Source organism: Larimichthys crocea, chromosome XIX, assembly GCF_000972845.2.
Source record: "Larimichthys crocea isolate SSNF chromosome XIX, L_crocea_2.0, whole genome shotgun sequence".
In the NCBI taxonomy this organism is placed as follows: Eukaryota; Metazoa; Chordata; class Actinopteri; family Sciaenidae; genus Larimichthys; species Larimichthys crocea.
The window spans coordinates 5,933,999-5,959,803 of NC_040029.1; the positions used below are offsets into that span (position 1 = coordinate 5,933,999).

Here is a 25,805-nt window from a genome sequence, read left to right on the forward strand (position 1 = left end):
AAAACAGTAGAAAACCCTGTGCCTCGGGCAAGATGATTGATAGAGCAATATAGAGTGCCTCATTGTGTACACAGTATATTTTTTATGGCCTAGGTCATTTTCTGCAATGCTGGACACTACAGATTAACCCTTTTTGAACCCAGACAAGCCTGTAACATTTAACTCATATAGAATACAGTACACAACACACTGAACAGACATGTCCTGCAGGGAAATATGAAGTTAACCTCCAAAAACAAAACTGTTAAAAGCAGAAATCTGAAGCAGATCAGAGTCATTTGAGACTTTAAATTATAATAAAGCATAAAAAAAACAAACTTGTCTCTGCTCTGGAGGACGAAAAAGGCTTTGTTACAAATGCTTTATTGTCTTGAATCAAGTGCAAACAACATGTCCAGTGGGTTTGCGCAGTCTGCTGAGAACGGTGGCACTCATGAAGACTAGCAACACCCCGGCCAACGCTGCACCCGCTCCACACAGCAGGGCTATCGACGAATAAGAGGCTGAGGAGGAGTGGACGGAGAGCAGAAGACATTATCAACAACAACATTATCCGACCCATTAGTTACAGCGTTTAGCAGCATTAATTAAAAAAAGAGACGCGAGTGGAAAAAGTGGATTTGAATGCATTTTCAAATGTGTGTGTGAAAACCACTGGTGCCTTCCTAACCTGCTCGAGTCACTTCATGTGTCTGGTGCAGAGCAGCTGGCTCTGGAAGAAGCTCCTGTTCCAGGATGTTCTCCTCCAGAAGGATTGGGCCCAAAGCGGCCATCCCTTCCCACTGCAGATTTGGAAGAAGCCCTGCAAGTACAATATTGGGGAGGATGGAGAGGAAACAACAACAACAGTAAATCTAAGCCTATTTAGCCAACTGACTCAACCATTCACGATATGACTGATTGGTTAGACAATTAAAAAGGGATCAGCTTAAAAATCAATCCTCTAAAGGGGCGTAAACAGCATGTGTGCCAAATGAAAGCAAGTCTAAATATGGGTGGAAATACTGCTCATTTGCTAGTCTGGGGCTGGTTACATTTCACTCCTTGTTGCAATGATTCCCAGTTAATTTTAAATATAATGAGTGAGGCTGGTACTTTCAAACTTTATGGCAAAAAAAAAAATGACATATGGGCATCAAATTACAAAAAAAGTATTGCATATAAACTACGTTTATGACAGCACTAGAGATGTGTAATGTGGTGTTGCTTCCGTAAACTGTTATACCAGCATCTGCTGCGAGCCTTCGTTTCCGCCTCTGCTCACCGCAGCTGGTCTCGCAGCAGCTACACACCTTATTGTCTCCACCTGACGCCACCCATCTGTGGCCGGAGACAAAACGTGTTCCGTTACAGAGGCCGGATACATCTTTTTTTTTTTATTATAGCATCAGAGTGGAAAGAAACGCTTAAACTTTTGCTTGTTAGAGAATAACAGATGACTGCCTGCGTATACAGTAAATCAGCTCAATAAAAAGAAATGAACCAAACAATTATGTCTGTGGGGACTAACCTGTTAGTTTCAGTCAGGAACGAGCACACTTTGTGTTGCGAGTCGATGGGAACGGAGCGCGCTGTTGCTTTCAGGTGACATGTGATGTAGAGCTGTAAGATGAAACGTGCTGTGGATGTTTGCTTCAATACTAGATGAATAACATCTTAAAATCTAAAATCACGTCACACTAGATCAAATTTTGCCATTTCTTCATGCAAAACTGGAAGCAGGAGATCTCACCACCCCACCCAGAGCTGTGGAAAGATGTAATTCAACACCTCCAGTCACTCTCTGAGAGAGAATTTAAGATATGACTTAAATTATTCAGCCTGGAGTTGCTCCATGACATCCTTCTGTACTTTTCCCCCTTCTTTTTGGGCCTATGTATTCATATATAACCATAATTTTTGCCAAAACCCTCAAATCAATCAAGTCCTCTAATTAACTTTAAGGCAGTCTGTTGAATTTCAGGAGCTTAACCTCGTACTCGGCAGTTAATTCATCCAAAGCTTTGATTGTACAGACGCACAAAAGGTGTTGATACTGGCACCATCACAGCTCCTTCAGTATATTACAGTCAGTCGGGTTTAAGAGAGCTCGTTCATTCCCTCCACTGGAAGTGTTTGAACTTAAAGCACAGATGGAAACTGAAAAGGTATTACGGCCTTCGAGCAACGCTTACTAAAAGTAAACATTATGTGCCAACTTAGCATGAGAGCTGAAAGAGAAATATTAAAGCAACACCTTGGCCGGTCACATCTCTCCACTGTGATCAGAGCGCTTTAACAGAGAATAGAAGAAAAAAATGTCAAATGTCTGACTACGTGATACATGATCAGTAGTCCTGAACTGTATAAACACATCTCGTACTTGCTGTACTTACTGAATTCCTGTGATCTTGGTGGAACCTGAAGGCTTTCAGCTGGATGTGAAGTTTATCCTCCTGGCTCCTCTGCATGAAGTAAGACTTGGCTCCTGTCAGCTTAGAATCACTAAAACACCTTATATGGCAAAAAGAAAAAAGAAAAACAGAACCACAGGATTCATAAAATGCGAGTACAGCAAGACCCAACTTTTCACAGGACAATAAAAGCTACAGCATGATACGCAACTGTATCAATAAATCCCGATTATTATGACTAGCTGACTCTTTTAGACAAACACTAAGACTTGAATGTTTAGATTTAGAAGCGACTGGCTCCAGAAGTGAGTCAGTCTCCCTAAGTCCCCATGTTCAAATGTCCAACTTCACAGCAGAAATAAAACATGTTTACAGCCTGGTACAAAAAGTTTTGGTCTCTATAGATAATCTCCCTGTTCATGACAACAGTACTGAGGGTGGATTTCTATAGAGCTCACTTGTTCAAATTACAGACCCTTTCCAAAAAATTAGAATATCATAGAAAAGTTGACTTATTTCCATAATTCTATTAAAAAGGTTAAACTTTCATAGATTATAGATTCAGGGCCCACAATTCAAACAATTTCAAGGATTTATTTGTTTATTTTTACATAATTTGGGCTTCCAGCTCATAAAACCCACAAAAACAGGAATTCAAAAAATTTGAATACTGTGAAGAAATCAGCCCAGATTTTGCAGGGCATGAATGTTTTTAACTGAGTGTCACACACTAATCATCTACTAAACTCAAAGCACCTGACAGACTTGACAACTGGCCAGAAGACCATCACTGATACCCTCCATAGGATGGGTAAGCCACAAAAGTTCATAGCTAAGGAGGCTGGCTGTTCACAGAGTGCTGTGTCCAAGCATATCAATGGAAAGTCTAGTGGACGGGCAAAATGTGGCAGGAAAAGATGCACCAGCATAAGAGATGACCGTGGACTTAAGCAGATTATCAGACAGAAGATTCAAGAATCTGGGAGAGATCCAGAAAGAGTGAAATGTGGTGGGAGTCACAGCTTCAAAAACCACCACATTCAGACGCATCCGGGAGATGGGCTACAACTGTCGGGTTCCTCGGGTCAAGCCACTTCTGAGCCTGAGCCAACGTAGGACCCGGCCTCTGCCTATACCACCAGAAGCACCAAAACCTGGTTTAATCCCATGCCATCACAGTGCTTGACTGGCCAGCCAACTCGCCAGACCTAAACCCCATTGAGAATCTATGGGGGTATTATCAAGAGGAAAATGAGGGCCACCAAACCCAAAAACAAAGAAGAGCTGACAGCAAGCATCAAGGAAATCTGGGTTTCCATAACTCCCACGCAATGCCACAGGCTGATTGCCTCAATGCCACGGTGCATCGAGGCAGTGATTAAGGCAAAGGGATTCCCAACCAAGTATTGAACATTGACATATCGTTTAGAAAGTACCATATTTTGATGTGATCCTAATTTCTTTCTTTTTTTCTTCAAAAACTGAGAAGTAAATGGTGATTTCTTAACAGTATTCTAATTTTGTGAATTCCTGTTTTCATGGATTTTTTGAGCTGTAAACCCAAAATATGTAAAAATAATCAAATAAATCCTTGAAATTGTTTGAATTGTGGATCCCTGAATCTATAATATATGAAAGTTTAACCTTTTTAATGGAATTATGGAAATAAGTCAACTTTTCTATGATATTCTAATTTTTTGGAAAGGGTCTGTATATTAAGGCTTAAAGTTATGCAGAATTAAGAGTATAGCAACTTCTCACCCGTGGTTGCTGATGAAGAGATATCTGGGTTCAGAACTGGGGTCGGGGTTCACGGTGGCCACGCAGCTGTCCACGTAGACCCTCAGAGGAACGTGGTGACCCTGGAGGACGGCCGCCTCGATGTGCATCACGTCACTCAGGAAGTAAACACTGGAAGGCCTCTGTGACTGCCAGTCCTCTAATCGAATACAGAAGAAAAAAAAAAGTAGAGGAAAGGAAAAGTAATGCCGGGGCCATCAATCTGATTAGATGAAACTGAAATGATGCCTGTGGGGGAGAGTGGGTCAGTGCAGGAGCAGTGAATAGGATATAGGTACTGTAACAATAAGAGAAAAGTACTTTAAAGAAGATATAAATGAATTACAGATGTAGCATCATCATTAACCTGGAGATGAAACAGAAGAGGGTCTGCGCCTGCAAAAACTAGTTTAAAACTTTCATAATTTCCTCCATAACTTCCTACAGCAAGCGCTCATTTCTGCAAGTGAATCACGGGAGATGGTTTGAAGTTCTGTTCAAGACGGCATCTACAGTGGAATTAATTAGAAAAAACGTAATCAGCTTTTTATTGATCATTTTATCGTGTGTGTGAGACCCTGTTGGGTCAGCTGCAGCCTACGAGGCATGTAATCTCAGCTCATCACCATGCATCAAAAAGTTTCCCCTCGCCTTTATCAACTCGCCGTTTAGCATCTTAAACAGTGGCGGGAAAAAAAAAAAAGTCCGCGAGGCCTTGAGTGATTGCAATTAAAAGCAGTCGCTGGGGAAATTAGCCAAAGCGTCTGTTGCAAATATAAAAGAAGAAGAAAAAACAACTGGAACAACATCAGCGTCTACATTTGTCGTGCTTTGACGTGTCCCCACCTGTCATGAGACGCAGGGAGAAGTTTAGCTGCTGTGCTGCGAACACGATGGAGGCAGACGGCTTCCAGGAAGGACTCATGGCGTCGCTGCTCACATAATGCCTCCTGCGAGGGCAATTAAAAAAAACAAAACAAAGGAAGGACGGGCATTTCACTAGAGAGACGTTCGTCAGGGAAGAACACCGCAGTCACGAGGAGAGACAGAGGAGAACATGACGCAGGAAGACAGCGGTAAATATGACAAGAAGAATGCAGTTTATTTTTGATGGTCAAAGTATGAAGGGAAACTAGTGTCGACAATAAAGGCTGTTTTCAGTACACCCCTAATGGTGTAATCAAGTAAATAAATGTGATCTTTTGTGTCTCTTCTTTCTTTTGCGTCTCGTCTCTTTCTATGCGTCTCGTCTCTTCCTATTGCTCGTCTCTTTCTATTGCGTCTCGTCTCTTCCTATTGCGTCTCGTCTCTTCCTATTGCGTCTCGTCTTATTGCGTCTCGTCTCTTCCTATTGCATCTCTTCTCGTCTCTTTCTATTGCGTCTCGTCTCTCCCCATTGCGTCTCTTCCTATTGCGTCTCGTCTCTTCCTATTGCGTCTCGTCTCTTTCTTTGCGTCTCGTCTTATTGCGTCTCTTTCTATTGCGTCTCGTCTCTCCCCATTGCGTCTCTTCCTATTGCGTCTCGTCTCTTCCTACTGCGTCTCGTCTTATTGCGTCTCGTCTCTTCCTATTGCGTCTCTTCCTATTGCGTCTCGTCTCTTTCTATTGCGTCTCGTCTCGTCTTATTGCGTCTCGTCTTATTGCGTCTCGTCTCTTCCTATTGCGTCTCGTCTTATTGCGTCTCGTCTCTCTCCTATTGCGTCTCGTCTCTCTCCCTATTGCGTCTCGTCTCTCCCTATTGCGTCTCGTCTTTTTCTATGCGTCTCTTCTCCTACGCTGACTGAAAACTCACTAAAGAAAAGCCTTATGTCTGCAGGCAGCCTGCAACCACATGGCAAAACATTTTAGAAGTAATGTTGCTATAAAACTAAGAAAAACATGAAGATGTTGGTTCATAATGTGGCTTCTTAGTACCTTTTATGGCTGTTTGTTTTTGGAGGAAACCAAATTCAGTACTTTGAAAAGCTGCAGATAAGCTGAATAATCTCCACTAACAGCGGGGCTAGAATTGGACTTGGCAGGCTGAGGGGGGCTTTACCTTCGATAGTGGCATTCAATTACCACCTCAGCAGGGTTGGTCTTTAAAATGACGGTGTTGCCAATGGGCGTTGGGGAGTACATCAGAGAAAAGGAGTAGATGAGGGCTTCTTCGGTCATCTGAAGAAAAACACCAAGCAGTCAGGGCGATTTTCAAAAAAAACACACAAGATGGAAGAAGAAGGAAGTCAGAAAGCCACACACACCGTCATTGTGCTGCCACAGCCCTGTAACTCCGTCTGGAAGTGCAGGATGTGGTCAGCGGTGTGGAGTGCGGCGCAGCCTCCTAAGGTCAGATCACTTGGACGGATCAACTGACCGTTCCCTAAGAACAAAAGAGGAAAAGGCTGCAGCTTAAATAAGGACCATTACCCGAGGCCATTTCTTTTCCTTGTCTAGTCAATAACACTCACAGCAAGTGGAGGTTCAGCCACAGGACAAATAAAAAGGTTTCTTAATGCATCGCTGTGAAGTCAGCATTTGAGCACCGAACCGGGCCATGCACAATTCTCCTTCTTCAGAGTGAAGAAATAAGAGGAAACATAATATTGATCGCCGAGTCCATAGTCTCTGCCATTTGCAGTAATCAGCACTGAGTGTCCCATCTTCACCGTTCCATTCAATTTTCCAATTTGGGTCTCTAACCTGACCCTTTTTGTTTTCGGACATCAGAGCAGAAAGCATGTTAAGTGGGACCAAAATGGACAATCTTCCCCCGCAACACCACCAACAGTGGATCAATTCAAAACAAGTAACCATCAGCCATTACCCAAGAAGTTCTGCTGGACCTCTACGGTGACCTTTCCTTCACCGCAATGCGCTGCCACGCTCCCGGCCGTCACAGGCACCCACTGCTCAAACTTCACCTGCACCTACAATCATCCAGATTTAATTAGACTGAAGATCAACAAAGCTGTGTGGAAGTCAAAAAAACAAAAGAAAAGTACCTTTGATTCCCGCTTGATAGGTGGGTTCAGATCTGGGCCTGGTACTAACAACTGCTGAGGTGGAACTGCTGAAGTCTCCATCGGCTCCAGCTGCTCTGATCCATGTAGGTTTTGAGGAGTTTGCAACTGCTCCATAAGAGCCCGGAGCGGATTTTGTTCGCTGACAGCCGGATCCCTGAGCTGGTAGATCTTGAGCCGGTAGGTGACAGGAGATCTGGGGTGATTACTGTACTCAGTGCTGTTTGGATGATGATCTCTTGTCTGTGGCAATCTTGTTGTTATTGGGATTTGCTTCCAAGTCTCATTCTCGCTAAAGTTACCCAAGTTTTGTGTGTCAGCACGGAGATTTCCACTTGAGAGGAGCAGCACAAACCCTAACAAAAGCACCTCTCTGAACCCCATCACAACGTATCACACAAAAACCTGAGTTTTTGGTGTTTTCAGAGAGTACTGCTGCTTTTGGCTTTCAACCAGAACTAAGTTATGGGAACTTGGCTCAGGCCCCACCTTCTCCTAATGACTTGATTGGATTCCAGCCTGGAGGATTCAAGCTTTGAAGCTTTCCTTTCCTCTCTTTCTTTTCACTAAATAGAGCTGAAGATTGGATGATAGCTGCTTGGCTGTGCAGGTGAAATTTACAAGCTGTTTAGTGAGCTTCAACACTGCCTTTATGCCAAAAAGAAAAGAAAAAAAGTAATCGTTCAATTTAAATAATTGTGTGTAGGTTTCACGGCAGAGTTAAGATATTGGGAATTCTTTAAATGCTTTAAAGCCGCCTGCCAAATCTCCACTTGTCATGATGCTAATGAACAAAGACTTTTATAAACAGAAACAAGCCTGACCATAACAGTGAGTGGCTTTCACTGCCCCCATGAGGCAAATCAATCAACGCTTTCAGGGAGTTGGGTTTTGGTCTTGAATGTCAAGGCGACGGCGGTCAGTAGTCTGCAGAGTTCAGCAGAGTCTCCCATAAAAAAACTGCGATTTATGATCATCCTCACAAATGTCACCGCCGACAAATGTATGTGTGTGTGTGTGCGTGACATGTGACAGGAAGCAGGGTAGGGTGGGAGGGGGGCGTGTTCTTGAACCTGAGCCAGCAGCGTGTCAATCAGACGGAGCTGTTATAAATCTTGCACAGGTGAGACATTCAGTCGTGGCAGCGGCCTGTTTAACCTCTTAAACGCCACAAAATTCCACTTAAAGCCCAAGACGTAAAAGTGGAACGGGAACGTTAAAACATATGTTCTGCGGACATGTTGGACCTCAGTGCTCACTGTGTTTTAAGGACGTTACAGGAATAACCATGCCCAATATGGGTGACATATTTATGATAGAAGTCACTAAAAACAAACTCAGATGTGAGATCGGAGTCAACAAATGTATTGCCTTGCATTGGAAAGATGTACAACCACCCACACTTACTGTATAACCTGCATTTAGGTGAAATAGCCAATATTTTAAGAATAAAGCTTATGTATTTTACCCCATTTGTCAACAATTCCCATGAAAAGACTTCAGGATCGGAGTGCACCAGTAGCTCATCACGAGAGTTTGAGTCTGTTTGCTGCACGTCATCCTTTCTTTCCTGTAAGTAAAAATGCAAAAAAGGAAAAGAAAATAAAAGCCCAGATCTAGATAGATTTTAATAAATATTTGCATTTAAAACAGAGCTGCATAAAGGAAAAGAGCTACCAGCATGCAACGACCAACTTTCCTACCTAACTCTAATACAATCATGGTGACTTTTTTTCCTTTTAGGATCAGTTTACATTTAATTAATCGTATTACCATTTATGATCCGTTGTTGTTGGTACACATACTGTAAATATACCCCCTTCTCATCATCGGCAGCCACAATTCTGGAGCTTTTTTCCGGTAAGAACACATGGATCAAGCCCGTAATGAGATTTCACTTAAAGAAACTCCTGTTCTAAAGGCAAAATGAGTTTAAATCACTTCCCCCTTGATACAGACGTACTAATCCAGGCTGACCTACAGGAATACATTATAGCTCTTCCTCTCTGTCAGGATCTCCCTGCAGACTCCCCAACAGAGGGGGCTGCTATTGTCAGGAACTGGCTTTTATCTTCTGCTGATCAGTGGCAAAACAAAGAGAGGAGCTGTGTGTGTGTGTGTGTTAGTTCAGGGGGTTGGAGTGAAATCAGTCCACCCCTGCCAGTCAAGCCCCCACTGCTGCCTATCTCTAACTTGGTTAGCTGTCTCTAATTTGGCCCCCGGAGGGCCCTAATGTGACCCCCTCGGGTACTTCTGAAAGGGGGCCTGGCAGCTACACACACACACAATGCCACCACACCCATCAGCTTCTGTTTCCAATAATCCTGCTGCATTTTGAGACTCTTGGGCTTGGATGATGCAGGTAAATAGGACAGACCTCTGTTTAGACAATAAACAAACACACACACACATCCATCCAGCAGATGGAAAATCGTCAACCAGGATGGCTCACCGACGACGCAGATGCTCGGTGACAGTAACACACACACACACTCACACGCTCGTCACGTTTTCGCTGACAGCACAAAGTCATAGAAACAGCTCGATTTGGCCCCGCGCTGCACTGCGCCATACGGATAACGGTTATGGAGGCTCATTAAAAGCATGTAGTGGGAGATGGATTAGTTATAGCCTGCTGTTGTGGTGGGCGAGCAGCGGATTTCTATTGCGTTCTGTCAGCGAATAGATTTGCGTGGGACAGGCAGGATATTTCTGAGGGGAGGGTTTTTTTGCCTTCCAACATGTGTGTTGGCGTGTGTTTTCAGGCGCTTGGCGTTCGGTTACGGGTGCCGCTGCTTTAAAAGTGTCCTAAAGGGAGCAAATGTGTGGTTCTGTCAAGAGGAGAGGGGAGAGATGAAATATGGGAGCAAAGAGGGAGCAAGAGAATAAATGTGAGTGTGAGAAAAGAGAGAGCGAGTCACGGTTTGAGGAGAGAAAAGTGAAAACAAAGGAAGGGAGAGAAGAAAAAATATGGTTGGGGTGAGTGAACCTCGGGGTGAGGGATAACACACAGCAGCCCGGCTGGTGCTCAGGCCCGTCCCAGTGGGAGCGACATGAAATAACAGCACGCTGGGCTTGGATTCATGGCGGCCATTTCCAACACAACTCCACACACACACACACACACATGCTAGAGCTAATGGACTGTTATTAAAAACATGCATCACACCACGTCACCTACCGACCACACACAAAGCCACACACACACATCTGCGCACTGCTTCCACACACTCCAGTGGGATAATGATCTCCCAGTGCTGCAATAACAGCTGATGTATCATTTAGCAGAGGGCCACGGTGACACGGAGAGGCCGCAATGACACAAACACACTCCTCTCCCCGCCACTCGAGCACTCTTTCCATGCCGGGACGACCTCGTTTTTATCACAAGATCCGTGACATTTCCCGCGGAGGGATCGCTGTCTCGCACAATAGCCCTTGGATTGGCCTTTGTCGTCGTTGTAAAGGTCTTCAGAGCGGCTTGATTGACAGGTGTCATCGCCTCCTGCGGAGAATCAGGAGCTGACCTTTAGCCTTCTAACACGGGCTCCAAAGTTTCTCTCAAGGGAGCAACTTTTATGATCTGATATGTGTGTGTGTGTGTGTGTGATGTGGAGTTCTAATCTGATGATATTTAGTTTGTGATGTGCAAACCCTCATGTGGACATTTCAAACTTTTTGACCTCTATTGTGCTATAAACACCCACTCAAATCTGGAATACTGATCTAATCCACACACGGACACATGTTCTGAATCAGGTCACTTAATGACAACCAAACAATCTCAGAGGATGGTCAAACTTCATGGATCTATTTTCTCCTTTTCCAAGAAGGAAGTAATTACAACCCACGCTTTGTAAAGCATAAATGTTTAGCCCAGAGGACACAATGTCTGTCATTTTCCCAAAAAATTATTTGAAACTTGGACCACGGAAAGCTTTTTTCCACGTCCCATCAGGCCATCTCAGATGGACTCTGGCCCGGATAAGTGTGCAGTGTTTCTGGAAGCTGTTTGAAAATCTGTCTTTCTCTTCGCACGGTGGAGCCTTAACTCGCATTTGTAGACGCAGCAACAAACCGTGTTTACCGACAACAGCTTTCGTGAAGTGTTCCTGAGCCTGTGCACTAATATTCTTTATGCAGTCATGTTTGTTTTTAACCTCACCCCATCCTTGCTTGTATAATATAATATATATAAGTGTATATTTGCAAAAAAACAAAAACAAAACAACAATAAAGTTTATCAGTTTGAACTCTTCATGTTATATTTAAAGTCCCCCATCCACACTTTCCTTGTGTTTATCTGTATGCTAAGTTGGGTGTGTGGTCCCCTGCTCCTGATTGGTTCTAATGATTGGTTTTATCATCCCTGGAGGATCCTGATCATCCAACCATCCAGTCCACAGGAACTGCCTTACTTGTTTTGAACAACCTGGCTCAGACTCTGATTTTCAAAGAGCACTCTTTTGGTTATATTTATTTCTTTGATTTTGATTTGAGCAGCATCAACTCGTCCTTTTTTCCTCTATGGTCCCGTCTCTTTGTTGTATTATTAATCCTAACTCCCAGCAATAAATAACTTTGTTTTACTGGTTTTATGTCACTTCCTTTTCCCTACACGAGCTTGCTCGAAGTATTTTGATGAGGAAGAAAGAATTGATTTTTAAAAAAATAAATAAACATGTGATGTTCCTGATTTGTCCTACTGGTGGTTGACTATCAGCACCCTTTTCAGAGTAAAAATATATGCCCTAGGTTTCAAAAAGGTAGATCTGTGAGGTTTCTAGTTTGCCCCTTCATGAGGAGCTACAATCAGAGTAGCATAACATATTGTGTCCAAACCTCTTAAACCATTCCTGCCACAAAACAATCACCAATAAATCACTAAAGTTGTGACTTTGGACGCAGCTTCAGAGCTACAAGGAGGCAAAACCAGCTTCACACAAGCATAGACTAACCATGAGTTGTAGACTGGCAGTTTGTCTGACAAGTCATGACCAAGACCAGACTGAGACGAGACCAAGACTTTAAGGGTTTGAGACCGAACCAAGACCATAGCAGTATTTTTCAGGTGGTTTTAGGGATGTTTTCGGACATATTTGCTGTTTTTCTGTCACCACTTTTACTGCGACGGCTGTGAGCTTCTTTTCAGATCCGATTTTTCCATATTCCTCTAAAATTTCCAGCCAATTTTCCACTGTTGTACATTTTCAGAGGGGAGTCTATGAAATGATAAATATCGCACGACGGGCATGTGCATCGCATCAACTTTTTCTTTCCCCACTTAAAGCGGCGCTGTCACTTCATAGAATAATATATACTGTATATGTGTGTGTGTATAAATCATGCCTCTGTTTGACCTTTAGGTTCCTCACTGTTAAATACAGGAGACGACAGGAAACAAATGATCCGAGCATATTAACATACCATATGGTGGACTCCTTTAAGCAGAGTGCCATTTGAACGTGGGTGGCCCCATTGGGAATCAAACACTGACAGTGTTAGTGCCATGCTCCGCTCATGACCTCATTGACATTGTTTCATCCCAATGTTTACGTGCTCGCGGTGCCTTTTTTTAAATAATAGCGGGCTGCCGTTATAGAAAAGGACATAAATGGTGCAGGGTTTGTGCAGACGAAGGTATCACGGGAACCCTTAAATGGGCATTGAACGCACAAAGACTCGCAGCTCCCACTCCTCTCTCGTCGCTTGAATCTTTCTCGGTTATGCTGCAATCCAAGCCTTTTGTTTAATAAACAATTTGTCAGTGATGTATCGAACGCCAGCTCTAATTTGATTGTCTGTGAAATGTGTATGGAGGTGGCTGCCTGCTCTCTCTCTCTCTCCATCTCTCTGTCTGCAGAAGCAACAGTGAAATCCACGGCTTTCTTTCTTCCCCTCCGCAGGTGTGTGTTTGTGTGAGGTTTTCTCGTGTGCAAGGGATGAGGGTGGAGGAGCAATCCTTAAGGGTTTGCAATTACATCTAAACGGCATAATCGGACATGATGGATGGCTATTGCCTTTCCACAATGTCTAGACCTCAGCTCCACCAGCGCAACAAGGTTATAGGAGAGTGGGAAATGATGAAAGATTTAATAGTTTTGCTCTGTTTTTGCTCCGACCCGACTCTCAAGTCCCCCTCTGGTGACCTCGCCAACATTTGGACATTTTTATCGCAAAGAAATTGGTTAGTTTTTTGCATGAAATGGGCTGGATAACTCAATTCTGCCATTTTATAGCAAATTGGGGGCAAGTTTAGAGGGGAAGCGTCTTGTTTTTCTTTGTTTTATGATTTAATCCTCCTTTTTTTTAACTCTAAAGAAGAAATATTGCAAGTATTAACTTGGTGTCACATATTAAACAGACTAATTTGACCATCAAAAGCTTTGATAAAGACAATGTCGGGCTAAAACTGACCCATTTCATGTCTTAGTGTAAACTCTTGAGTTTGATTTCGTCAATAGGTGGCACTGTGGCACCAAAAGTTCATTGCACTTGCTCACAGCAGCAAACCACACATGTACATCCTCAAAAGTACAGGGTTGTGGGTGAACTGAGGTGTGTGTTCTGGTTCTTGAAGTCTTCCTGATCCCTGCTTAGTGCTCCTCAGCACAAAGCCTGAGGAGACGGCGTGACACGGTTTTATACCAAAACCACAACAGCCTCTCGAAATGAAGGCCTTGAAAGATGCCAAGAAATAAAAAGGGATCAATTTAGGATCTGAGGTAAGATGTTAAATGGACAGAATAATTGGGATTTCTCATCGCGAGGTTCTTGCAATTACCCTCGGACAATTGCACCCTTTGACTCGCCAGGTGCTTTAAGTGGAACGAGAGCGGCTGCCATATAAGACGGTGATTACGCGTGGAAAACATTCATCTGCGAGAGTGTAGGTGCTGAAAGCTGGTGTCTGTACTGCGGATTCACTTGTCTGTGCTGTCAACAAGCAGAGTGGTAAATAAAAAGAGAGAGAGGGTAGCTTTGTCAGCTCTACCTCATAATTACCCAGATGGCCCCACATGTGTGTGTGTGTGTGTGTGTGTAGAAGCTCGCTGGTAAACGTGAAGGTTGTCAGACATGGAAAACATCTTCCTCGCAGAGGCGACGGAGAACCAGGTCAGTCAGGAGCTGTCGCCGCACACGTCGTCATTGGAGAAGAGAGGTGGAAGAGCCGACATCTGCACTCTTGTGCTTCCCGTCAAACGGATCTTTGATTGTTCATCTGGCTTTCCCATGAGAGCGCCATTACCCACAATCCCAGAGGTTCACTACGATGTTATCATCATCTGAAACGCCACCGTTTCTCTCTCTCTCTCTCTCTCTCTCCATCCTCCCCTTGCCTGTCTTTCTGCTTCGCTGATCAGGCAGGCGAAGCTGTCGCTCGGGAGCATCCCACAGATGTTCAGTGAGGGGAAAAAAAAAAACCAAACAAACTCAAAAATAGACGTGATCCCCGGTAGAAATACACGTTTCATGTCGTGGGTGATGGCTGCTGTTGTTTTCATTGCTGATGTGTAAAACAGAGAGAGAAGACATGAAGCTCACCGGAGTCCGACTCTCATTCTCTTCTGATCAACAAGGCCCCCTCGTGCAGCTGAGCCCCCCATCACGCAACTTGAAATGAGCTCTAACTCAGACCCCGAAACCCGACTTGCTTGCTACCTGCATGGGCCCCGGCCGTGTTTATCACACGGTCCTTTGATCAGATCTATATTTTTCCAGACACGACTGATTTAGCAGCTGTAGAGATGAGAAAGAGAGTCATGCGAGGCGGCCTCATTGCCTCATCTGATTGTTGGTTTGCTTCTGTTGTTGCTGCTGCTAGGAGGAAGTTGTCCTCGGGCGATTGTAGTGTGCCATGTGCAGAAGCAACATTTCACACAGTTGCACTTCTCTCTCCCCCGCTGTCTGACCAGCACTAACCTGACATTCCCTGAAAGGTTGCTTTAACATTAAAAAAAATCTACCAGGCTCTGCCAGCCGGCCATTAAAATGCAAACGCCAACGCCATCGCTGGAAACACGGCAGAAACAAACGACTTTGTGAAATAGCCGCCGGCTGAGAAATCATTCTTGCCCCTAATGGCGGCGGCTCGAGGTTCTGACAGCGCGGAGAAGAAAAGTAGTTTCACCACCCTCGACTCTCCCCGTGACATTCGGAGAGATATTTACCTTGTAAAGATCTTGACATTTCACTGTGCGCTCTAATAACATCCTGAAATATGAATAAGAGTGCTGAGAGTGGAGAGGAGCCCCGCAGAGCTTTTGTTAACAGGTATTGATTGAAGGAAGGGGGGTGCACGAGGAGCCGCTCTTTACTGATCATCTGTTAACCTTGTCAAAGGATCTCACCCGCTACCTCAAACCGGCTGAGTGGTCATCAGAGAGACTGCGATTTCTTTATCAAAGCAAAAAAAATCCGGCCTAAAGCATAAATCATATGTTAGTCGGAATAGGCTGGACAGTTGAATCGATATCTGGATGTAGCAGTGACGTTGTTGCTGTGAAACATCTATGAAAGAAAAGGCTGACGGCAGGTCGACCACTTTAAACGGATTCTTTACCAACAACAAGGGGCTCATCACTGCAGCACAGAAAACGGGATGTCTTATGCTTTATATTGACATGATTAGAGTGGTTACGCAATCATCCCCCGTGGGTGGTCTTATCAGCAGTCGTTTTATGTCGTGCTGATTTGACGCGCGCGTCGATTATAGGTTTTCACTGTAAGTCTGTCCTTAAAGCGGATCGGAATGGTTCGTTTACAGAGCAAAAGTTTCAGCTGAATCCGGCTGAATTGAATCAGGTGAGTTTATCCGGCAAGCCAGACACCACTGAACATCAGAGCAGGAACTTTAGAACAAAACAAATATGTCTTTGAAATAGAGATTTGAGCTTTACTTGAAATTGTGCACTTGCAGGTTTGCTGAAGTGTGAACATTTAAGTTTCTTTCTGGGAAACATTCAGTTTCATGTAACATTACAAGCTATGGGACAGATATCTGGCAGCATACGTGTGTGCACGCTCACGGACATTTGACTTTTTGAATTTTGAATATAGCAAGAGGCAAAGTTGTGAAACTTTGTGACATTTTGAAACTAAACTAAACATAAAGTAAACTAAATAAGAATCTAGACAGCAATGCTAGTGGCTCCGTAAAGCTGTATAAGCATCTAATCCACTGGGAATATACCTGAAGGTGGAGTGGGTCCGCCTTACTCACGTCACCTCATGTCACTGTGAGCACTTTTATTGAGTTTTTAGGCAGGGTGTCTCTGGTTTTTATTGTGGAAGGTATGGAAAGGAATGGATCTGTGACGTTGTGGCTGAAAGCAATAAAAAAAAGCGCCATCTTGGTCCAGACCTCGAAGCCCCTGTATTATTATTTCATAACACTCATAAGTCATTTCATTCCAATGCATCCAACAGTTGCAAAGATCTGGACCAAAGTGGTGGACCAAAACAGTGTTATTGTCATCACTAGCCATGACTTTAATGTGGCTATGAGGGGATCAGGTCATTTTACCTCGCTCATTTGTAAAATTTGGAAGTTTGACTGCATAAACTTGCAAAATATTTCACAGGCAGATGGGGTTCACGCTTTTTTTTAAAAACCCACAGGCACAGACCTTAATATTCAAAGAGTTTACAGGTACACACTTCAGTGCACAATACAATATGACGAGTATGGATTATATTTGGAAGTGTTGTCTTGCTCGAGGACACTCGGGTAGGGCAGAAGTTTGAGCGCGGGGCTTTAACTAAGACATACTGCAGCTCAATTACAAAAGCCGATCTCTGTGTGATTGCTGCGATCGAGAAGAACCTAAGGGAATTCAAAATGAGCGCATACATTACTGCATTTTATTCAAAACCTCCAGGAGCTCAAGATGACTGCATACATTAATATATTTTATTTTAATGGCATGTAATTTGTTGCACACGGCAGCTCCGGCTAATTTCTCCTTCCATGATACTAAAAAGCAGTTTAAGGTAATTACAAGACATTGTTTTTAATGGAAGATTAATGTCGTACTGCAGGCTGCGGCCGAATCGATACTTTACTACAGTTTGCTGAAATTACCACCATTGATTGGTCGCCATCAGTCATTTTAATTTAATTTTAAATGACTGTAAGCGCGGATGAAAAACTGACGGGGACATTTCTTTGTTTGACAGTATATTGCTTTCTTTTCCGCAGCGGCAAATTGGAGAGGAGCTGCAGGAAAAAAAACAATGTAAATTTCCTTGATTCACTGCAATAGTGTTTTGTTTTTCCCTGTTTTCTTTTTGACGTCTTGTCAAGTTTCATTTGTCCAAAAAAAAACCCTGCCTTAATTAACATACGAGTCCGCTTGCAAAGCTCATTATCTGTCAAAAGTTCTCCCGCATAGGTTAAAAACTGTGAGAGTGGAAAGGCTGGGTATAAGGTCAAACACTCGAGTCAAACGCTGTGCTAATGAGCCTGAATCATGCCACTGACCACCCACGCGCTGTTGACTCTGGAGCACTTATTGATTTTTCTGCACGGACAAGATGTTCCTCCTCTGACCACTGGACGACCTTCCGCACTCATCGTTTTCTTGATCCATCTCTTATGTTTTTAATGTTTTCAACCAACCTTTACTTTTCCCTCCCCGTTTCGAATCTAACTTTCTCAAACGTGACAAATCTTTGATTCCTTGAGTTTCTTTCTCTCCCTCGGGGCGTGACTGCTGCGAGTCAGGGAGGATATCGGATAACACACGAAGCTGCTGATTCAGTTCTTGGCACAAACACTGTGTTCAAACTATAGGATCACCTGGAGGGCAGCTGGTCTCGCAGCAGCGCTGCTGAAGTAATCAAGGAACACGCTCACTGTTCCGCTGCATCCTCAGTGACACTTTGACCTCTGACCTCTAATGAAATACATATTTGTGGGACTAGTGGAGGACGCTGACATTACCAGAGGACTACAGAAGGGCAGGTAACTTGATATGCTGTAAATGCAAGTAACAGCAAGTTCTGGATGTACTGAATGTACTGAATATCTGTAGTTGTCACTAAACCTAAACCCCATTTATAATCCCACCTTTAAGGACCAGTGTGTAAGATTTAAATGATTATACAAGGATGGTGGCCACAAAAAAGTCACTATCCAGATCCTGTGTTAAGTTTGTCCATTGTGGGCTACTGTAGAAACATGGTGGTCTCCGTGGAAGAGGACCCACATTTTCTTTTTGGCCTTTTTATGCCTTTATTGATAGGACAGCTGAAGATAGACAGGAAGCAGGGGGCAGAGCCGTCCAATGCGGGATTCGAACCGGGGCCAGCTGCAGTGAGGACTATATCCTCCACACACGGGGCGGCCGCTTAACCCCCTACGCTACCCACCGCCCCAGGACCCACATTTTCTCAAGGTTTTCCTTACTACTGTCGCCGAGTGCTTGCTCATGGTAGGAATTGTTGGGTCTTAGCGCCAACATTTGACCAGCAAAATATATTTTAAAGACCGCAACCACTTCCATAGTTCCTCAGTCGTCATTTTCACAACACTGACTCACAGTATGCACTCTGCATTTTGCCATAAAGTGACAGTGCGAACGCGCTTGTGTGCTCAAAATAGCACGACTAAGTATGGAAGTGCACGGATCGAGACACTGCATTAAACTACAGGCGCGTAGTCGTGAGTTCATGAGGAACTTTTTCTGTCACTTAGTCGTGTGTGTCTTTTATTTTTTTTACGTAACAGAAGACCCTCTAGAGAAAAACTAGTCCAGGTCATATAACCACTGCTATATATTGTACACTGGATGGAAATACTTCTTAAACTTGCAAGCATATAACTTTGTCAACTCACCTGATATTACCTGTCTCTAGGCCTTGTGTGTGTGTCTGTGTGTGTGTGTTGCCGTGACAGCCTGATTTACAGGCCATTGGTGTGTTTAATGGAGCCGATGAAGCAATGATCGCTCATCCAATCCTTTCTCGTCTTCTACACCTTTCTGCCTGAGCCTGATACTACCAGCCATCTCTTAACACACACACACTCTCAACATCCATGTGATGCAAGACGGTGGTCACACATACACCCCAAAGTCTACCCACACACACACACACACACACATACGCGCGCACACACACAAATCCTGCTTTATAGGGGATAATCCAATGACAGCCAATTTGCTGGAGGGATATACTTTTTTTTTTATTCCATTCTTTATTTATCCATCGCTTCTGCTTTTACAAGGCAATTTGTTAGGTGGCCAGCTGGAGGAGGGAAGTATTAACCTAGACTTCCATTACCATGCCTCCCTCCTCTCCCCCTTTCCTCTCCTCCCCTTGCCCGCTCATCCTTTTAAGATTAAGCCGCCCCCTCCAAAAAAAAAAAAAAAAAACGGGGGTCCAGTGTAATCATGAAAGTGTCACATTTCAGCTGAGAGAGGAGGGAATGGTGGCTTCAGGGTCACTCTAAAATTCTCCACTCTTCACTCTCACTTTTATTCTTTCTCTCTCTCTCTCTGTCGACCTCTTCCACCCACCCACGCCTCTCGCCGTCTCTTCATTTCCGTCCCTCGCCTCCCCTGTTCTTTCTCTATTTCAATCTACATCACTTTCTCCTTTCTCTTGTCCCCCCCTCCCCTCGTCTTTTGCTTGATTTTGACCCTCTCTCTCTCTTTTTCTTTCTATCTTCTCCTCCGTCCCTCTCCAGTCTCGTTATGCCTCCACCTCCCTCTTTCTCTCTCTCCGTCTCTCTGACAGTGGTTCAATAAGCAGTGCCTCCAGAGTGGTCTTGCTCAGTCAGTGGCCAATTACCCAGTCACACTGCCCGTCCTCTGGGACGGACAGGATTAGCAGGATCTGTCGTCTGACCAGACACACACACACACACTCACACACTCTCAGTCTTGGACACCTGTCACTTAGACATGGACAGGCAACCTGTGGGTTCTTTTTTTGTCTGTGATTTAAGAAAAAAAGCTTCACCATCTTTTTCCTCCAACAGGTAATTTGACAGGCCAGTGAAGAGAGGCACCGAGAGGCTGTGGAGAGGAAGAAATGTATGCTGTATCAAATGCATAAAAGCACAGTACAAGCTCCAGTGGTGCAGGTGGTCACTGTGTGGTGTGGCACAGCAGTAGACACTGAGGGATCAGACCCCCACCTGGAGCAGGTTTTTTTGCTTAAGGGCAGCCAGCTCAGGGCAACTCAGATTTGCAACTTGACGGCCATAGCAGTGCAGACAGTGAAAGCAGCAGCATGAACCTAATGTCACTCACTTCTGCTTCCTCCCCCAAGGCTTAGCTTCTTCCTTGTAGTAAGCATTTCACTTCTGCACAGCCCTTTCAGTGTTGCACATGTTCACATAAGAGGGCCGATCCTCTGTAATATTGAAATGTGCTGTTAATGCTATTTCTGTTTTTTTTTTTCGCTGAGCAGGAACCTCTTTTGTTTAACGGGTCATTTCACCCGAATTACACACACAGACACACACAAAAAAAGTCATAGTTTCTCGTTTACTTCTAGTGGCAGTCACTGCAACTGTTTGCAAAATTCATATTTTAGTACATATCTCTGTTTTGTGGTGGTGGTTTGGCTCCTTTTCTGGTGCAGCAGGGAAAACAAAAGAAACACAGATGGTAATATTTTACTCTATTATGAATTACCTAAACATTAAGTGGCTGAAGAATAAGACCCTCCACAGATTACAGTAATGTTAGTGATCTTTATTAAAGTGAAACATGTCCACTAAAACAAGTGCAACATGTTTATAATAAACTGAAATGAACCAGCAGTAGTGCAGTTAAAGCTTCTGTAAATTAACCAATAAAATATGTCCTTTTAGCTTTTTCTGATGTGACGACATGCGATTACCAGAACTGCCTTTATGATATGACTTTATGATGCTGTGGTTGAGATTTTGTTATGTAAAGGCACAAAAACAACTTGGTTAGGAATCAGAATCAAGATCAGATTTGTGGCCATTTGTGTTTTGGTCTATAACAAACATGAAGTAAAAAAAAAATATATATATATATATATAAAGAATAAAGAATAAATATATAAACAATATGTTTTTGAAATGAAAAGAGCTGCACAGTTATGTGCTGCTATGTGCAAAGTATCAACTGAGACAAAGGTTCACAGGGTGCAGAATATTTAAATGTGTTGGATATTTATCAAAACGTAGTGATCCAAAAGTCAGAAGACCCTATGTTGATGTAATATACAGGGAATCGTGTGGGGTTAGAGTCACCCTGGACCTTTGTTCATGAGGCCAGCTCCAGTTGGGAAGAAAGTTGTTCTGTGGCACAAGGTTTTGGTGCTGATGACAGCTGAGTGGTTCAAAACGTTTACAGATCCTGAAGAGATGGAAGATTGCAACCCATCACCTTCTCAGCAGACTGGATGATCGGTGTAGTCAGCCCTTGTCTTTGGCAGTGGCAGTGGCAGCGGCGTGCCAGATGTTGATGGAGATGTAAAGTGCACCATCATTATCTTCGGCAGGTTGAACTTCTTCAGCAGGAAGTACATCCTCCACATGGATCACGGTTTAGGTTGCATTTTGCGTCGTTGTCACAGTTGACGTCCAGCGTTTTGTTGACCCATCCCAGCGCCGGTCCGGGCCACATTTGCGCCCTGGGCGAACACCAACAATTTCAGCTATAATGAGTGTTGAGGTAATGCGGAGGAACCATAACAAGAGAAGCAAGAGAAAATGTGTCATCGAAATGACACAGGAGGCTCTTCCAGCACAGGTTCGTCTGCCAAAACTTTCCACGTGGACCTTGAACTTGAATTCATGTTCTGCACATGTTATGATGCAGACCTAATTAGAGTGCAATGGGCTAATTACTGTATTTGGTTCATGTGGTGTACTTTGGTGGGCAGACTAGACTATTGGACCGGACATCGCATCCTGTGCCAAACAGTTTGGGTTGGAGACTGCACTGTTGCTTTGATAAAAAGTAGTTCCAACAAAAAACAGGTCATGTTACATATCCAGAGTTATGGGATTATTGTTCCTGGAAAGAGCTGTACTTTTACTTAGTAGTCAGGGTTTTTTTTGGTGAATGTATAACTGTAGGAGATTTGTATCTCAGTTTTATCTAACAGGAAACTCCCTCTTTAAAGAATAGTCCATGCTTTTGTGGTCGATACAATACCCAAACTGTTAAGCACAAGCTCATTTTTCATCACAGATACAATCACTGTCCCGTCTCCAGTGTGAACCGGAGCTTTAGTCAGAGCTTACACATCATTCATGCACCTCAACCTTCCCAAAAACAACACTCGTGTGATTATTTGAACGTTTTGTTTCCAGCAGAGAAGAATTGGCAGCTTGGTCGTGGTTTAACCTCCTCAACCTCATGCAGATCCACCGATGGGTCTGTCGTTGGAGCGCCAAGCTTTGTTCAAACCCAATGAACTTCATTTTGAATTCTAGTCAAGATCCCGAAGTTTCCAAAGATACAAAACATGTCAGGCCGGATTAAAGTGAAACGTGTGTACGTGTGGAATTTTACATTTCAGCAGACATGTGTATGTGAGTCTCCTGAGTTTGAACATTTCCAGAATCTTTCTGTGATACGTACAGAACATGTTTTTCTAACTTCGAGGGGGAAGAGTATTTATAGTCCAGTGTCAAAAAGCTTGTCTGCAAACTGGCACGACAGTTTGGAGCCAGCTGGTCACCTAGAAGTTTTGCACTTTCTGCAATGATTGAGGGAGCTGAAACAGAAACGGGGAGAAGAAAGGAAATCCTACAGAAGTTTTGTAGCCATGCCAGAGGGTCCAACACTTTGATCGAATTCTCTTAACTATCGGATGGACTGGCATGACGTTTCGTACATTCATGGTACCCAGAGGATGAACCCTAAAGACTTAAAGGTTCATGATGTCGCTGAGACGGTATTTTGAAGAGTGTTGAACATTATACCTGCTAAACATCAGCATGTGAGCATTGAGGATTGAGCTCAAAGCAATCATGGATCATAGTTTTTGTCTCGTTTCTGACAGATCTCATACACTTTTATCCACCTGAAGAGTTGGTAGAGACACAGGATGGAGACTACGCTCCACGTCCATGTGAAGCTGACAAAAAAAATCATCATGTTTTTGACTATGAGCCTCGACTCTAACTGCTCACTTATTATAAGTCAAAATGAAGAAGCTCTCCACAGATTTGTCTCTCCTTCCCTTTTTCTGACTGCTCTCCCAGAATAAAGTGACCCAGATGTCTGAGTCACTCAAAATGTTCCAGGGTTGGTGACCCAGATGTCTGAGTCACTCAAAATGTTCCAGGGTTGTTTTTTTTGTTTTTTTCCCTCTGTTCGCTGACATGGTGGGAAATGAGACTGGAAATGATTTGAGGAAGAGGTGGATTCCTTGCTCTGTTTCAAAAATCCCTCAGTGGATTCTTTTGAACTCGCCCTCGTCCAAGACCCTGGCTTATGCAGCCACTTCAAAAAGATGCTGGAGACCGCGCGTTACATCAGGGCTGCGGTGACCGCTGACATGCTCCCTACACGAGTGGAAACAGAGAGGAATGTCCTCTAATCTCAGCCCTGCAGAGAGAGAGAGGCTTTCAAGTTAAGGCCTCTCTGGTTAAAAGGAAAAAAAAAAATACTTGCAGGATTTCCGACAGGTAAGTGGAACCCCACCTTTTGTCGCCTCAAAGCTCCCACATAGGGGTCTTTCGAATCTCAGAGGATTTGTGCGTGTTTGTGGGTTTAAACGGAGCTTGTTTTCTTGAGATCTCTAAAAGAACTTGATGTTTTTTTCCTTTAAAATCATTGCCATCACTCTGTAAACTGAAGCTGTGTCTTCGAATCAAATGAATTTAAAGTTAATTGCACGCGTCTCAGGTCCACACAATGGCCGAAGGACGTTAAGCAGACAGAAAGATGGGATCAATATTAGCCATTTCTACTATTGTGGGGACGTGAAGTGCACTTTCACCGCAGTCCTCACTTTTAAATCACTGTCACCGAGTGAAAAAGGCACAACAGACATATGTGACAACCTCTCATCTATAATCAGTTTATTGCTCGCGAGAGAAAAAAAAGCAGTGCTCCTTACAGCAGCGACTGGGAGCCAAACAGCCCTCGAAATTACTATCATTCCCTACCTCTCCTCCAGAAAGGCTCTTTTTGATATTGACTGAATCAAAGAGGCGTCTCTGAGTAATTAAGTGAATTATGGTTCGGCGGAATTGTAGACTTGGTTGAGAAACTTCGCTGTATGGATTCCTCTCTAATTACAAAGGAGTGCTGGACAGAAATAGCTCTTCCTTTCATCCTCAACCTTGGTGTAGTCTAGATGAAGCAGCTGTAAAGCCTGGACTTAACCCCGCCATCGACCTGAGAGCCAGGAGAGAGAGCCAAGAGTTTATTTCCATGCTCTGACTGCCTGACTCGATCCATATTTATGCTATTCCTTGGGAAAATGTAGTTTGGATTTAGTGAGCTGAGAAAGAAGAAGATACAAGACAGTATATTGTTGAATTAATGGGGATACACGGGCCTGGGATTAGAGGAAATTGATAGTCAAGGAACATGTGGCCTTGAGTTTAAGAAAATATGCAGGGATTTTAGGTCCACCCAATCAGCCCTCCTTCGATTCCCCATTCAAATGTATTTTTCCAACATGACAGTCTAAATTCTGGTTCATAAAACTAATATAAATAACTAAATATACTGGAATCATGCAATTAACAAAGATGTTTCCTAGAAATTATCTCTCTATATATAATATCTCTACTTCTTTTTTTCATATCCACTCATAGCAGGTAAAGCATGAATGGCCGTTTCATGGTTATTTTTAGGCTCTGGATTAAGGTCAGGGAAAGATCGTGGTCTTGGTTACAGATCGAGAAAGTCATCAGTACTTTGAAGCACAAGCCTCGGTTACTGGTTTACTTCTTTTAATATTTAACCAAAGACCACAATCTTTCCTTATCCATGGACCACATTTTAAAACGAGAAACAGAAACCTTCAAAACAAAACAGACACGCTGCTGTTCCGCATCAAAGCACAGCTTGTATGAATTCTGCGTATTGTGAAAATGTAAAACTTACATAGACGGGACAAACATAGAAATGCTGCCAGGGCACATAACCCATCATTGTGTTTCCTTCGAGCTATATTTGGAAGAAAAAAAATCAAAAATCAAATTCATCTATGTAACAAGACATAGGGTTTATTATTTGTCACAGTTACATGAAATGACTCGAGCAGATAGAAAAAACTATGATGAAACTGACTACCATGCTTTCCCTACCTAATGGTAGTAAAAATGCTGCATTTTTAATGCACTTACCCGACTAAAAATCATATTGAATTCTTGATAGAGGCTGATTTTTTTAATGAGAATGGGCACAAAAAGTCTGTAATGCACTCCATGCACACCACATGCTGCTGCTTGTTAAGCTTATCGAGTGCAGGGTCATAACTGACGACATCTTTATCAGCGTCTCTCTTCTCTTACGAAGAAGTGATCAGAGATTTTTAGAAACAAAATCCAAGTTTGACAATGTAATGTAAACTCCTTCCCAGGTTATATATTATAGTAATAGACAATGACAGCTTCAGCTCTGGTTCATGATGAGATTATTTGCCAAATTAATCAAACATTGTCTCAAGACATTAA

At 43.4% G+C, this 25,805-nt stretch overlaps 1 protein-coding gene across 1 annotated transcript; it reads right to left on the minus strand.

Moving 5' to 3' along the window:
• Nucleotides 1–346: 346 nt before the first annotated feature.
• LOC104926637 (zona pellucida sperm-binding protein 3) lies at nt 347–7,681 on the minus strand. The gene is made up of 11 exons (XM_010740541.3): nt 7,157–7,681; nt 6,979–7,081; nt 6,416–6,534; nt 6,211–6,329; nt 5,019–5,122; nt 4,155–4,332; nt 2,376–2,493; nt 1,511–1,602; nt 1,226–1,320; nt 671–802; nt 347–503 (listed from the first exon to the last, which is right to left on the minus strand). The coding sequence occupies exons 1-11, from the start codon at nt 7,556–7,558 to the stop codon at nt 376–378; spliced, it is 1,590 nt and encodes a 529-aa protein (XP_010738843.3). The 5' UTR covers nt 7,559–7,681; the 3' UTR covers nt 347–375.
• Between the last annotated feature and the right edge of the window lie 18,124 nt (nt 7,682–25,805).

What these genes read in the sequence shown, in the direction of transcription:
- LOC104926637 (XM_010740541.3), bottom strand. Translation starts at nt 7,558, where the DNA reads ATGGGGTTCAGAGAGGTGCTTTTGTTAGGGTTTGTGCTGCTCCTCTCA. An exon ending in GCTGTGGCAGCACAATGACG is followed by an intron (nt 6,330 to 6,415) that starts GTGTGTGTGGCT and finishes GTTTTTCTTCAG; the next exon opens with ATGACCGAAGAAGCCCTCAT. An exon ending in CTCCCTGCGTCTCATGACAG is followed by an intron (nt 4,333 to 5,018) that starts GTGGGGACACGT and finishes GTATTCGATTAG; the next exon opens with AGGACTGGCAGTCACAGAGG.